Source organism: Conger conger, chromosome 16 (genome assembly GCF_963514075.1).
Source record: "Conger conger chromosome 16, fConCon1.1, whole genome shotgun sequence".
Lineage (NCBI taxonomy): Eukaryota > Metazoa > Chordata > Actinopteri > Anguilliformes > Congridae > Conger > Conger conger.
The window spans coordinates 12,028,018-12,043,498 of record NC_083775.1 but is presented as its reverse complement, the minus strand read 5'-3'; the positions used below and the strand labels follow the sequence as shown (position 1 = coordinate 12,043,498).

The following is a 15,481-nucleotide window of genomic DNA, read 5'->3' as shown; positions in this document are numbered from 1 at the left end:
TAAATACACACACACACACAGACATAAATACACACACACACACACAGACATAAATACACACACACACACGCAGACATAAATACACACACACAGACATAAATACACACACACACACACACACACACACACATAAATACACACACATGCAGACATAAATACACACACACACACATAAATACACACACACACACACACACACATGCAGACATAAATACACACACACACAGACATAAATGCACACACACACACACACAGACATAAATACACACACACACACACAGACATAAATACACACACATGCAGACATAAATACACACACACACACACACACACACACACACATGCAGACATAAATACACACACACAGAGATATAAATACACACACACACACAGACATAAATACACACATACTCATACACACTAACACACACATATATATATATATACACACACACACACACACACACACACACACACACAAACATTCGCACATGTCAACAAAAATCACCAGACATCCCCAAAAAACCCCACTCAACAGCAGGCACCCCAAACAGTGGGAGAGTACAGCTCATGAATTCAACAAGCTGCAACTGGGGAGAAAAATGTCAAAATGTCAAAAAATAGAGGATGCATTTCCAAACAATGTCAAATTATTGTTATGAATTCTGCATTATCTCTGGTCATTTTCATTTTAATAAGTGTGCAAATGAAAACAGAGCCAGCACCAAATGTTCTGTTTTCCACCCAAAGCCCCTTGAGGAAAGGCTTCAGCCAAAACAAACAAAACTTTCATTTTGACTGAAAAATGCACTTAATAAGAAACTATGCAAATAGAAAACCAATTGTGAGTGCGATGGGTTTATTTTTGCAGGTTGGAGTGCTTCCTCTATTTCTGAAAACCAGACAGGCTCATCACCCACAGTGTTTTTGTAACTCTTGACTAGTTTACACTGCCACCCTACTCTGCCTTTTTGAGAAACTGCAGAACACCTTGACCCACTCTTGGATCTGTTTCACATTCAGCCCAGTTGGATAAAGGTGAGACAGGAAGTGTGCCACGCACTCAACCCTCCCACCGTCCCCCAGGCCTCATCCCTATGGTTCCTGCGGTCCTGCAGTTAACATACATTTACAGAGAATGACACCAGGAGCCCTCCAGAATGGTAGTAAAAGAACAGTAAAATGTTTCATTTATATAATGGATTTCACCATTTCAAAGTGCTGACATTTTGTGCTTTAGTGATGTTGCCAATACTTTTGCTGGTCTGGCACTGTTATTAGTGAGGGCTGGCACTTTTGCACACACATATATCAAACATCCCAGTAATTTTATTTTATAGTACAAGATAAGAATGCCGAATGCAGGGAAAATCAACAGGAGCATGAATGCAGATGTGCACACACCTTTCCTGTTAAACATGTTAAACAAGGAGTAATTTGTATTTTTGGATCTCTATCACATAAAGGAGGGCACTCCAGGCATCACACTGGGTGTATGTGTGATGGGTGTTTGTGTGATGGGTGTTTGAGTGATGGGTGTCAGTGTGATGGGTGTTTGAGTGATGGGTGTTTGTGTGAGGCGTGTTTGTGTGACGGGTGTATGTGTGATGGGTGTTTGAGTGATGGGTGTTTGTGTGATGGGTTTTTCAGTGATGGGTGTTTGTGTGATAGGTGTTTGTGTGATGGGTGTATGTGTGATGGGTGTTGGTGTTTGTGTGATGGGTGTCTGTGTGATGGGTGTTTGAGTGATGGGTGTATGTGTGATGGGTGTATGTGTGATGGGTGTCTGTGTGATGGGTGTTTGTGTGATGGGTGTTTGTGTGATGGGTGTTGGTGTTTGTGTGATGGGTGTTTGTGTGACGGGTGTTTGAGTGATGGGTGTCAGAAACCATTATGCCATTCTGAGGTGATGTTTTCACCCCAGATACTTAAATGGCTGACCCTGCTCATCTGCCAGATGTGCACCACATGCTACCAGAGCCTGGGCACACTGCCACCACCAAACAGCCCCCAGCAGAGAGCCTGGAACCTCCGCTTATTTTACACACAGGAATACTGTATATGTGTGTGTGTATGTAAGCGTGCAAGTGTGCATGTGTGTTCAGGCATGTGGGTGTGTGTGTGGGCGGCTGGGCTCGGGTGTGTGTTTGTGTGCAAAAGTGTGTCGGTATGTGGTCAACATGCAATTTTGTAGAAATTAAAAAACAATTTTTCCTTTTAATATGATTTTATGAGCAATAGGTGTTGCATCAATTAACTGTTGTCTTGATACAACTGCACAAAAATAAATATAAGGAATGCAATCCATTGTTCTGCCTGTTAGTCCTGAGCAAGAGCAGAGCAGTTAGGCATGGTCATAGGGGCTTCCATTGATTTCTCACTGTGAGCACGCAATTGAGTGTTGTCATGGTAACAAATGTGTTTCATTGCATCTTGGAAAAGCAGGAATGGGGAAAAATGACTAAGCAGCGTACATGCCTGTGTGCACAAAAGGTTACCATGTTCAACCATGATTGACAGTTCATCTCCGCGGTGATGAGTTATGACACATCATTACACTGTTACCCATCAGTTTCTACAAAATACTAAATGAATGAAATGCCTCAAGTATTGGTCACTAATGAGCCACGAGACAATAGACTATTGCCATGTAGTGAAGGAACTTGAGTTGTGAGTGTGTGTGTGTGCGTGTGTGTGGGTGCATGCTTGCATGTCTGCATGTGTGTGTGCATGCAGGTGATTGTGTGTGCGTGTACATGACCCTGCGTGTGTGTGTGTGTGCATGCGTATGTAAGCATGTGTATTGGTGTGTTATGTGTGAGTGTGTGTGTGTGTGTTATGTGTGAGAGTGTGTGTGTGTGTGTTATGTGTGAGTGTGTGAGTGTGTGTTATGTGTGAGAGTGTGTGTGTTATGTGTGAGTGTGTGAGTGTGTGTGTGTGTGTTATGTGTGAGTGTGTGTGTGTTATGTGTGAGTGTGTGTGTGTGTGTTATGTGTGAGTGTGTGTGTGTGTGTGTGTGTGTGTGTGTGTTATCCCCACGGAGGAGAGCCCATTAGGACCTCTCGCCAGCACAGCTGACACGTCTTCACAGAGGGCAAGGCTCGGACACGCCTCCTGCAACACGTGTGAACACACGCAGCCAATCCTGAATGAAAATGGTGCTCAGAGCGGGGCAGTGAAGCTACAAAACCCAGGTCAAGATTTGGGTGAGGAGAACCAAGCACTTAAAAATATTTACTATTTTTCCAGAATAAATACCCAGATGATTCGTTTCTCGAGACAGTGGCACAGTAGATTGGACTATGCCAAAGTGTTTTCGCAGGAATTATTAGTGGTCAGAAGTTTACCCCAAGAGACCCCATAGCTCATCCTACGGTGATGGTTCTTAGCCTCCATTTTGCTTTCCTGCGATTTGAAAGAAGAGAGAAGTCTCTGTTCTTTCCGAATGCAAGCAGTGAACATTTTTGCTGAAATTTTAGCTTTTTAGCCACACGGTGTCAGCAGAGGGATCATGTATCCATGTGCAATATCTGGGGGTGACCTGCGAGTTCAGCACAAGCTCAGGGAGACCCATGTTATTGTCAGTGGAGTACTGTGCTATAATCGGACAGGTTAAGGGCTCCTGTTTGTTTGAAATGCTCTGTGTAGACTAAAATGGCTCCTGGAAGACAGGACAAAATATTTCACACCTCCTCCGTGTGAGAGAAATGGACTCGGCCAGCCAGTTGTGTGTGAGGTTTCAGTTTTTCTGCCTAAATTCAGCTTGCGTGCCTAAATTCTGCCTAAATTCAGCTTGCGTGCTTCATTTAACTGAGTGAGCATACACACGACAATGTTACAATTGTCAGTTAACATAAAAACAACAGACACTAATGTATGCTGTCTACTCTGACCCAAGACGTTCTCTCTCTCCCTCTCCCTCTCTCTGTCTCTGCCTCTGCCTCTGCCTCTGCCTCTGTCCCTGTCCCTGTCCCTGCCTCTGTCTCTGTCCCTACCTCTGCCTCTGCCTCTGTCTCTGTCCCTGTCTCTGTCTCTGTCTCTGTCACTGCCTCTGTCTCTCTCTCACACACACAATCTTAATTAGCAGCTTCAGTGGCCCTAATTAGTCTGATTGCATGTGAAGGTAATGATAGGCAAATGGGACGCAGCTGCTTTTACACGCAGAATTGTTACTTAATTAAAGGAGGAAACATCACGTTAATATACTTTAATGTCAGCCATTCTTGCTTTTTGATTACACATTTTGACATGCTATAGTAGCCCCAGTCTTTAGGCCAGGCGGCCAAACCTGTTCCTGTAGATCAGGGGTCTCATGTAGAGGTTTTGGCAGCCCTGCCCTAGATGTTGAATGAGGTGAGCTTTGTTAGTGTTGGAGTGAAAGTCCACAGGACGGTAGATCTCCAGGAACAGGGTTGGGCAGCCCTGCTCTAGCTGTTGAATGAGGTGTGCTTTACTTTGGTTGGAGTGAAAACCTACAGGACGGTAGATCTCCAGGAACAGGGTTGGCCAGCCCTCCTCTAGACATTCTAAACCTTTTTTTGCGACGGGCCAGCTCTTCGGCGCCATCTTTTGACATCCCTGTTCACGCTCGTTTATCGTTTATTCGAACTCCCGGCACAAATCAGGCTCCATACGCACTCTGGCGCGAAAGAGCATAAATCCCGGTTCTCTAGCAGAGGAGAGCTGCTTCGTGCGGTCCGCGGCGGCCTTGGAGGGGGCTGCCGTGACAAACGGCGGCGGATAACTCCCCCCGACACGCTGAATCACAGGGAGATTCTCGCCATCGGCCACGTCAGCGCTGGGGCTCGCTGACAATCCCTCACCATGGCAACCCCCGCTGAGACGTGCTGGAGCAGGACCAGTACAGATGTAACGGAATTGCATAACGGCGAGAACCGTTTCGGTTACGGAAATGGCAATTTTTTACCACAACAAACATCTTTAAGGTTGTCGTTCACCTTTAAGAAGAAGGGCACGCTGTCAAATTCGCACGCCGACACGAAATCCATTCAGCCGTTTAACGTTACGCCGTGTGATGATCTATTTTCTGACATTCCTGTTTGTTAGTATCTGCTTCTCCCGTTTTGACCTTTCGCCCCTTCCTCAGTATCATCCAACTGCCACTTTTCCATCCATCCAAGTTCCTTTCTCCTCTTCACCTCTTTACCTCTCCCCTGAAACATCCTGCACTCCCAACACCCAGTGTGCTAGGAGTGGAGGAGTGCGGAATACTGCAAGACTCTTATCCAGAGCGACGTACAGTCGATTAGACTACGCAGGAGACAATCCACCCCTGGAGCAATGCAGGGTTAAGGGCCTTGCTCAAGGGCCCAACGGCTGTGCGGATCTTATTGTGACTACACCGGGGATCGAACCACCGACCCTGCGGGTCCCAGTCATGTACCTTAACCACTACGCTACAGGCCACCTAGACAGACAGCCCCCAGATGCGTTTTGACAGCAGCCCACGCCAGAATAATGGCTCTGCAGATTCACATATGCGTAAATGTTCATTTTCTATGATTACTATAATCTAGCCCTTGGGGGTCAATTTCCTTAGCTGACTGTAATGAAATGTAATTTGGACCACTCGGGATGCCAACACTTCTTTTGCCAGAATACGGGAACACAACACAGTGGCACTGCGGTGACCCGTTGCGGTTCACAAAATACACAATAATTTATGTATTATAAGCAATAGTATTCACTTGAGACAATTCATTTCTGAAGTGCTGGCAAGCACTCTGTGATATGAGATTGTTGGCAACTCTATACATACATTCCTCATAATGCTGATGAGAGAAACGTAGTGAGGACAGAGAACTACATTTCCCAGGGTGGATTTATTTGTCCCCCAAGACACACCCTGCACCCCAGTGGAGCACGAAGTTACAACATATTCCTCCCACAAGTAACAATCCAAACATACACACAGAGACATACAGAGGCTCTTTCATACACTTACAGCACATGTGCACACTCAAAACACACACAAGCACACGCACACATACACACACTCACATACACTAAATTAAACTAGACTACTATTTGCAAGTCTATCTATCCTCATAGCTACCCTGTTACTCAGAGTTCCCCCAGCCCTCTCTCCCCAGACGCCATTAACGGTGTGTTTTGTAAAAGAGCAGTTTTGTGTTTTTCAGAAGCGGGGAGACCAGGCGTACAGCAGACACATTCTGTCCATTAAAGTTCATGCCGGTCCCCAGTCTGGTCCTATCAGCCGCGCTCCACTGAGCAGAACCGACACCACAGGAGACCAGGGAGGGGAGGAAGACGACAGAGGGAGGAGGTAGGAGAGAGGGAAGAAGGGAGGAGAGACTAGGCCAGGGAACAGGTGCAGTTCAAAATGGAGGAGGTAATCGTTAACACCACCCTCAGATAAAATCGACATTAATCCCAACCCCTTCAGTGAGAATAGTGAAAAAGAGGACACTATGTCCATTCACACGCACACACACACACACACACACACACACACACACACACACACAAACACTCTAATTACAGACTTTCTATCCAACTGAGGATAGGTGAAACAATGGTCACACACTGTAACTGATTTGGATAAACTTCAAACCATTCTTCGAGAGAAAGGTAGCAGCACTAAAATAGCACACAGTGAGAAAATGCCTGCCGTAGTCGGGATAGCGGGCAGATAAGTAAGACACCAGTGCTAATCGCTGACAGCATAAATCATTTACATTACCTATCGCAGGGGTGACCAACCATCACCCTGGAGAGCTACAGGGTCTGCTGATTTTTGTTTTCAACATAAAGTCATCAACTGATTTACCTATCGCAGGGGTGACCAACCATCACCCTGGAGAGCTACAGGGTCTGCTGATGTTTGTTTTCAACATAAAGTCATCAACTGATTTACCTATCGCAGGGGTGACCAACCATCACCCTGGAGAGCTACAGGGTCTGCTGATTTTTGTTTTCAACATAAAGTCATCAACTGATTTACACCCCAGATCGACCACTGCCAAGTGACATCACTACAATCAACTGCTTTAACTGATCAACCGACTGCTGAGTCACAACAAAAGCCTGTGTATAACGCAGCAGTCCAGGACCCGAGTCAGCCTCCGATGATGTATTCACTTCAAGGAATCCCCCACTGGAAAATAAACACTGAAATGACCATAAAAACTGTACTCCGAGATGCCAGGAGCATTCTGCAATGCTTCAAAAAGGCCTTCAGTCCTGAGAGCCAATGTCCCAACAGGCTACTGCGGTGGCGGGGATAGGAACTGATGCGACACAGCCAAGATCAAGCGGCAGTCAGAGCCAAAGTGGCTATTGATGTAAAGACAAACACTGTTTCCTAAATTGTATGCTGCTGGCGGTCCTCATGAGACAGTTCACGAGAGAATATAGTGCCACTTTGTTTTTTTGGTTACAAATTGAGCTAATTTCATGATTCACCCCATCTCCAGCTCTGTCAGTGTACAGTACAGGGCTTTCAAATGAGGAAAAACAATAATAATGGTAATAATTAAATATATTAAAATAGATAATAATAATAATAATAATAATAATAATAATAATAATAACACATATTTTGTCTCACTATTTTTTGCATGACCCTCTGAACTCCTATATCTATAGTACCCAAATACATAGTTAAATAATATGGTGTAGGGCATCACTCCCAATCTGACGAGTGAATTGTGTAAGACAACCAAACACATTAGCATCGATAGGTAAGCTCAAGGTGCAACAGCAGCCTCTACTGGTAATTGTCCGGTACTGTCCATAATGCATTAAACCCAAACTAAATGGCGCCCTCTTGTGGGAATCCCATTCAAAGACCATTAAGGCTCAAAATCAGGCTAGGATGAAGAAATGAAAATTTTGCCCAGGCAATGTAAATAATTAGAATATCCCACATAATAACAATAATCATCTTCAATTAATCTAATATAAGTTTTACTTAACAGACATAAAAACAAACACGCACTTGCTTTTACAAAAACAAAAAAGCATAAAATAAGCAGATTATTTGTAATAAATAAAAATGCGTATATGTAATGAATTCATATAAATACACATTCATTACCCCCTGTGAGAGAGGTAGTGAATATGTGTGGTATTCTTCATACCTAAAAATGTTTCTAAAAGCCAGTGGGTTGCTTTGAGCTATTTAATGTCACCCCCTAATATTCATTCATATTTTGTGGTGAGGTGAGGGGTATTTTACTGTAGATATTCACAGTTTCTGAACCTCTGACAGCTTTATGGTAGCTAGTGGATAAAAGAAATGAATCCATAAAACATAAATAAAAAAACAAGAAAATAAAATAAATACACTTAAAGTAACATCAAAGCAAGTTGTCGAGCCTCAAGAGGCTATACATATAAACACATTACAGCATTTATTAACAAGCGTAAATATCCGTTTTTATGCCACACAAGTACCTCTTCCCTTGATTTTCCCATGGGAATGAATGCCGATAGAATAAGAATAATAATTTGTGGTAATATAAACGTACCACTTATGAATGTTAAATGTCTTAACAAGGAAGCAGGTTATCAGATATTTACAGTATAAAATATCTGCTGTTGCACACAAGAAGCGTCTGAGCCGCTAAACACTAAAATTGTAATTGTTCCATCAAAAGAAGGCAGACAGTTAAGTATGCCTTCCACAGGAACTGCTCCACTGCGTCTGGAGAGGCACATTGGACGCGTTTCCTCGGCCTGATACACCGAAACATTACTCCTCACATTGGAAGGGCAATCTGAGGATGGCGACCGGGACGTAATTGCACACTTAAAAAAAAAAAAACGGAGTCAGCGAAAAAGGCTGCCCCGTCTACCCGTATCCATAGAAACCGAGGAGAAGATCCAGATGCGAAATGAACCAGCAGCACTGCGTCCATCATTCTCCCGTGAACTCCACGCAGGACATAAACACTGCACGGGTGGCATGGGAACAATTCAGCGTGATTACACAGCCACTAGCAGCGCACGGCAGTAATTAGCTGCTGCTACACTTATGCCACCATTTAGGAGGGCTTGTTTGTTGGCTGTGTGGAGTTACAAACATGAGAGCAAACACAGACCGGGCTGTGTCAATTATGGGGATTAATGAATGTCAGAGTGATGTTTAATCATCGTCGAATCCTCTGGGATTTTTGGGAGAGGTGTGGCAATGCAAGAGAGCACTGCACGGAGGAGAGGCCCAACCACAAGACTTTGACCAAAAGATGGATGTGGCGTGGCAGAATAATAAAGAAAAATGAAAAATAGAATGTTGACTGTGGCAAGGCAATGTTGTGAATGACATGAATGTGGAATATTGCCATGCTAGGCCAGAATTTCCCATGCAGGAACAGTGCTGAAGAAGAATGGAGACTTTCTAGCTCATCCATGTTGCGGGTAAATGGTAAATGGTTTGCATTTATATAGCACCTTTATCCAAAACACTGTACAACTGATGCTTCTCATTCACCCATTCGGCGATTGGCTGCCATGCAAGGCACCAACCAGCTCGTCAGGAGCAATTGTGTTAGGTGTCTTGCTCAGGGACATGTCGACACACCCAGGGTGGGAATTGAACCAGCGACCCTCCGACAGCCAGACGACTGCTCTTACCGCCTGAGCTAATGTCGCCCCGTGGCGTTGAGTGGTGAGAGACTTGCTCCAGTTCACATATTGTGTGTAGCAGCTCTTTGGCTCCTTGCTTGTCAGTCTATATTCATACAGTCAGGTATGGAATCCGAGAGCATATTTTTAGTTTTGTTATTTTTATTTCATAAATTTGGCACTCGATGTGGGGTTGAACATGTCCAATTCCGCACGAATAGACTGGCCAACTCTCCTTAATTCCTGTGTGAATCCCCCTGCCAATATGGGAGAATGAACAGTCGATAATTGTGATTCTCCTCTCAAATATGTGATGTCACCAGCCTGTTTCTTTTGCACAGAGCAGAGTCAGAGGAAGACCTATTTATAAATAATGAGAAAACGTGGACCCCTAACCAACAGAAAGCTCGCATACACTGGGTGACACAATAACCATTTCCACATTGCACTCAAAAGCTACTGTCGACAGTCAGCACATCAACAAAATTTTTGTTTTTAAAATGTCAACTGAATAACATGCATAAACCCAGAAGTAGATGCAGCAATGCAATGTGAAGAAATTAATTTCATAACACCTGAGTACAGCAATAGTTGAAATGAAGTACAGAATGAAAAGCAAAGAGGTCAGGACTCATTGACGTCGTCAGGACTGGTCGAAGCGGTCAGGACTGGTTGAAGCAGTCAGGACTGGTCGAAGGGGTCAGGACTGGTCGAAGCGGTCAGGACTGCTCGAAAGCAGTCAGAACTGGTTGAAAGCGGTCAGGCCCGGACTCACCTCCACAAACAGGAAGCAGGGCACGATGCTGCTGCTGTTCTTCACTCCCAGCTTTTCTCCTGCCATTTTTCACTTTCCTCTTTCCTTCAGCTCTCCCTCAGTCCTGAAACACACAGAACCACGCAGAACCACAGCTAAGAAAACAGCCTGGCCCATACACACAGAGAACCATGCAGAACCACAGCTCAGAAAACAGCCTGGCCCATACACACAGAGAACCACGCAGAACCACAGCTAAGAAAACAGCCTGGCCCATACACACAGAGAACCCACGCAGAACCACAGCTCAGAAAACAGTCTGGACCATACACACACAGAACCACACAGAACCACAGCTAAGAAAACAGCCTGGCCCATACACACAGAGAACCCACGCAGAACCACAGCTCAGAAAACAGTCTGGACCATACACACACAGAACCACACAGAACCACAGCTCAGAAAACAGCCTGATCCATAAAGTCATAGAACCAGATACGGTGGAACCACAGTTTGGAAGACAACAGGATCCATAAACGCACAGAAACACTGTTCTGAACCACAGCCCACAGAATGACTGGGATTTGAACCACAGCCAACACAATCACTGGGATTTGAACCACTGCGAAGAAGATGACCTGGTTCTTCAGCACACACAACCACACCCCCAAAAACATTGCAGACATCTGACAGGAGCTCCCTGAACAGCGCATACAGCAGGACAGCTCTGAGCAAGCCCCAGTGCCCGGGACACCCAGTTTGGGGAAAAACAAGTAGAGAAAATCTAGAAGCTAATCTGGAAGCGCACAAACTCCAGTCGTGACACTGACGTCATCTCCTCCCAAACGGGCCGGGCGGATCAGGGGAAAACAAACGGCGTTCCGAGCCGCCGCAGCCAGGAGCTACAGAGGAGGCGGGAATCGTGAGGCCGTGGCGGGTCCCACCCGCACATCCGGCAATCCTCCGATCAATTATACATCCGGCCCCCACAGGCCCGGGGCCCGCGCGTTTCCCATGCACCAGCGCCACAGCGCCGGCCGCGCTCCGGCTTTTACCCCGCGTCCCGGCAGGGGGGATGAATAAGCCATGAGGCTGGCCTTTTAGCGGCCGGAGAGAGAGGCGTTTCTGAAGCCCGTGGGCGAGGGGGCGGGAGAGGAACACGCTGTAACTGTCACCGCCGAGGACGGACACGCCGCCTAACGAAAAGGCGCTCCGCGCGTCCGTCCCAAATTCAACACGCACGCGCGCGCCCGCTCTCTCTCCGAGAGGATTTCACCACCTCGCAAATGCTCACATCTCAGAGTCGCCGCTTTTCTGGCTTGTGTGGTGCACGCCAGGGATCACCGGATCTGGCCCTCGAATCCAAATCGGACCCAGGCTTTCTTTTCTAACGTGTACGTAACTGAACAATTAGTGCTGCTGTTTGCTGTGGCCAGACTGTCTTCACACCTGACTCCCAGGTAAAGGGCGGGTGGAAAGCCAGCGGTTTCAATTCAAAGCCGCGCATTGGCGCGAAAGAGCCTGGCCAAAGAGAGCAAGTGGCAGCATTACAGACACGACCCCACTGGATGGCTGCTGAACGCCTGCCAGCTTCACTCAGACAGGAGACCATCAGGCAGGGAATGAGCCCTACTGAAGCACATCTTTTTACTTTATTATCTCCATTCATACATATAAAATACACGCACAGGAAATTGCTTCTGAAACCTTCACACAGTCAATAGCCATAATAATGATAAGGCGTGCCATATTCCTCCCGGAGTCAAACTACATAGCATCTTTGAAGACCCTGAAAAGTGGTATAATAAATAAAATGCATTGCTGTTGTTGGTGTTATTATTACAGGCTATGACCATCATTTGTCTGTTTAAGTACTCACTTTTATTGCCAAAATGTGGGACAAAAAGAATGTGGTAGGAGAGAGGGGGAGATAGTCTGACCCTGCTGAGGCCTGGCTGAAGAGTCTCCTGGACAAATCAGCGAGAAAGAAGGATAAAGATGAGGTGAAAGAGGCCATGGTGGCACAACAGGCTAAGACGCAGCGGACTTGCGGTTGCAGTTCGCTGCAGTTGCGCACCGGGGATCGGGGTTCGATTCCCGGTCCTGCCAAAAGCCAAGTTTGGCCGGCTCACGTGGAGCAGCATAATTGGCTCGCTGCTCCAGAGGGAGGGACTTGGCAGGGTTAGTAGATCGCCGCACAATAAAGCACCTCGGGTGCCTCGGAATCACGGTCACGAGCATGAGACGAAACGGCTTGAAGAAGGCTCTAATTGAATCAGACGGGGTACAATTGGCTACCAAATTGGAAGAAAAAGGGAAAAATATCTGAAATAAATGTTAAAAAAAAGATGAGGTGAAAGAAAGGCTGCTGATGGACAGAGGAAAGAGGAAAGATACGGAGGCGAGAGAACGAGAGAGAAAAGGCAGAAACAGGTAGATGGATTTGATAAATGAAAGGGCTGGAGGACAGAAAAGGTGAACAGGAAACGGAGAACACCCCCACTGCACAGTATCCCCATCATACAATCAACAATATACACTCCCTCAGTACTTTACTAGCTATTTATTAGACGTATTGGTGTTCTGCTGCTGTAGCCCATCCACTTAGAGTTATGACGTTTTGTGTGTCCAGAGATGCTCTCCCGCATACCCCTGTTGCACTGTGTGGTTATTTCTGTTACTGTCACCTTCCTGTCAGCTTTGACCAGTCTGGACATTCTCAGACCTCTCTCATTAACAATGTGTTTTTGCCCGCAGAACTGCTGCTCACTGGATGTTTTTTGTTTTACACACCATTCTCTGCAAACTATAGAGACTGTTGTGTGCGAAAATCCCAGGACAACAGCAGTTTCTGAAATACTCAAACCTGCTTAGATCAAAGTCACTTAGATCACACTTCTTCCCCATTCTGACATTAGGTCTGAAACACAGCTGAACCTCTTGACCATGTCTACATGCTTTTATGCATTTAGTTGCTGCCACATGATTGGCCGACAAAATATTTGCATTAACAAGCTGGTGGACAGGTCTACCTAATAAAGTGCTCACTGAGTGTACGATCATGTGTAAGGCTGCCATATGTCCATATAGACGAGGCCCTGTAGTGCCCCAGGACAGTGCTCTAATTGGACAGAGAGATGTGGATCAGTGTGCTATTTTTACAGCACGTTTGTACATCCACACAGAGCCGTCTCTGACATGGACTTCCCTTTACCCTCACTGCTGAACCCCAAGGAAACCACACCCCCAGTTTCTCACTGCTAAGACTGCCTGTGTTTGTGTGCATACGTGTGTGTGTGTGTGTGTGTGTGTGGGTGTACATGCATGAGTGTGCAGGGTGTGTGTGTGTGTGTGTGTGTGGGTGTGCATGCATGAGTGTGTAGGTTATGTGTGTATGTATGGGAGTGCATGAGTGCAAATGCATGGTTGTGTGCATGTCTGGGTGTGCGTGCATGTGTGTGTGCATGTTTGTGTGTGTGTGCATGGTCGTGCGCATGTTTGTGTGTGTGTGCATGTTCGTGTGCGTGTTTGTGTGTGTGTGTGTGTGTGTGTGTGTGTGTGTTACTGCCCATCTCTGCTTGGACGGCATTGTGGAGCACGTTCACCTGGCTGCTATGTACAACACACCCAGCTGCCTGCAGAGCTCCCTCACAATCCCAGCACCCCCCAAAACAATGAGACAATAACACACACCCCACACACACACACACACATTAGAACAGATACACACAGACAATAACATACACATGCCTGCACACACACACACACACACACACACACATTAGAATAGATACACACATATATAATAATACATATGCTTCCACACAGAATAACACACACACACAGACACACATTATAACACATGCACATACAGACAATAACACACACACACACACACACACACATTATAACAGATGCTAGCACAGACAATAACACACACATGCATCCACACATACACATTATAATAGATGCTAGCACAGACAATAACACATACACAGACACACACGTGGTACACATACACACACTCCATCGATGCAGACACATAACAGATGAACACACAGAGCTTGCACCACCATAGAATGAATTGGAGAGACCATCTACCCCAGTGCTATGGACCAATGAGTGAGGTGGGATCCCCTCAGTCCACTCACTCACTCACTCCAGCCCAAACACACCACCTCCTGTGTGCAATGAAACACACCCCAGGAAGAAAAACCCCCAAACCCAGCACCAGGACCTCACAAACAGAGCAGTCCTCGCGACCTCAGTCAGTTTTCCAGTGAGCCCGGCATGCGGGAGAGGGGCACACGCCTCTTACCTCGCGGTGCTGTGGCTTCGGATTCCTACACGGGAGCCATGCCTGGCGTCGGGGAGGAGACGGAGAGCGCTAGAGCTTTTAAACACTGCCGTGGACGGACCTCCAGGGGGGTGTGAGGGGGCCCTTCTTCTGCGGTCGCTGCTCACTGCTCGTTCCTCTCCCTCTCTCTCTCTCTGTTCAGTTAAATCAAAGCGCCTCTTCCCTCCTCCTGCCTGGTCCAGCGTTGGGCTGCAGACTGGGTCTTTGTGGACACACACTCAAATCGGCGCGCACGAAATAAAAACGAATCTCCGCCGTCTTCCCTCCCTCCTCCGCTCCCGTTGCCGTGGCAGCTTCTCCCCCCGCCCCCCTCGGCGTCGCGCAGATCTGGAGATGCGGCTAATTAATTAAGTGGCGGAAATGTCTGTCTTCAGCGGCGCTTCCCAGTACAGCTGTGGAGGAGACAGCGAGAGTGAGAGGGAGGGAGGGAGGGAGCGAGAGAGAGAGAGAGAGAGAGAAGGTTGTGAGAGGGGAGGAGAGAAGCTCATTCGTATTCGAAGCGTGCCTCTTTCCTGGGCGAATGGGGAGCGGGCGTGAGGCAGAGGGGCCGGTAACGGCAGCCAGACAGCTCAGGTGGGCTCAGGCCGGTCATTCTGTGACCAGAGCACGCTGCGAGGGTAATGACACCGCCTGCCCCTGCGGGTCATCCAACGCGGGCCCCGCCCTTCCGTCAGAACGCCCGGGCGTGCGTAAGGCCGGCGCTGTTGTAAACATTGGCCAAACTAGAGATTTTTATGTGTTAATGCCCACTGTTTTGCTGA

At 46.8% G+C, this 15,481-nt stretch overlaps 1 protein-coding gene across 3 annotated transcripts in view; it reads right to left on the bottom strand.

Moving 5' to 3' along the window:
* Positions 1-15,073, bottom strand: part of LOC133113933 (phospholipid phosphatase-related protein type 5-like) — a 43,733-nt gene extending 28,660 nt beyond the window's left edge. For 2 of the 3 annotated variants that reach the window (XM_061223094.1, XM_061223095.1), the window contains exons 1-2: positions 14,682-15,072; positions 10,385-10,487 (exon numbers count right to left, since the gene is read on the bottom strand). In XM_061223094.1, coding sequence (XP_061079078.1) covers positions 10,385-10,450 — 66 coding nt within the window. In that variant the 5' untranslated portion in view covers positions 10,451-10,487; positions 14,682-15,072. Of the gene's footprint in view, positions 1-10,384; positions 10,488-14,681 lie in introns of all 3 variants that reach the window. The other variant, XM_061223093.1, reaches the window with a different exon arrangement.
* Between the last annotated feature and the right edge of the window lie 408 nt (positions 15,074-15,481).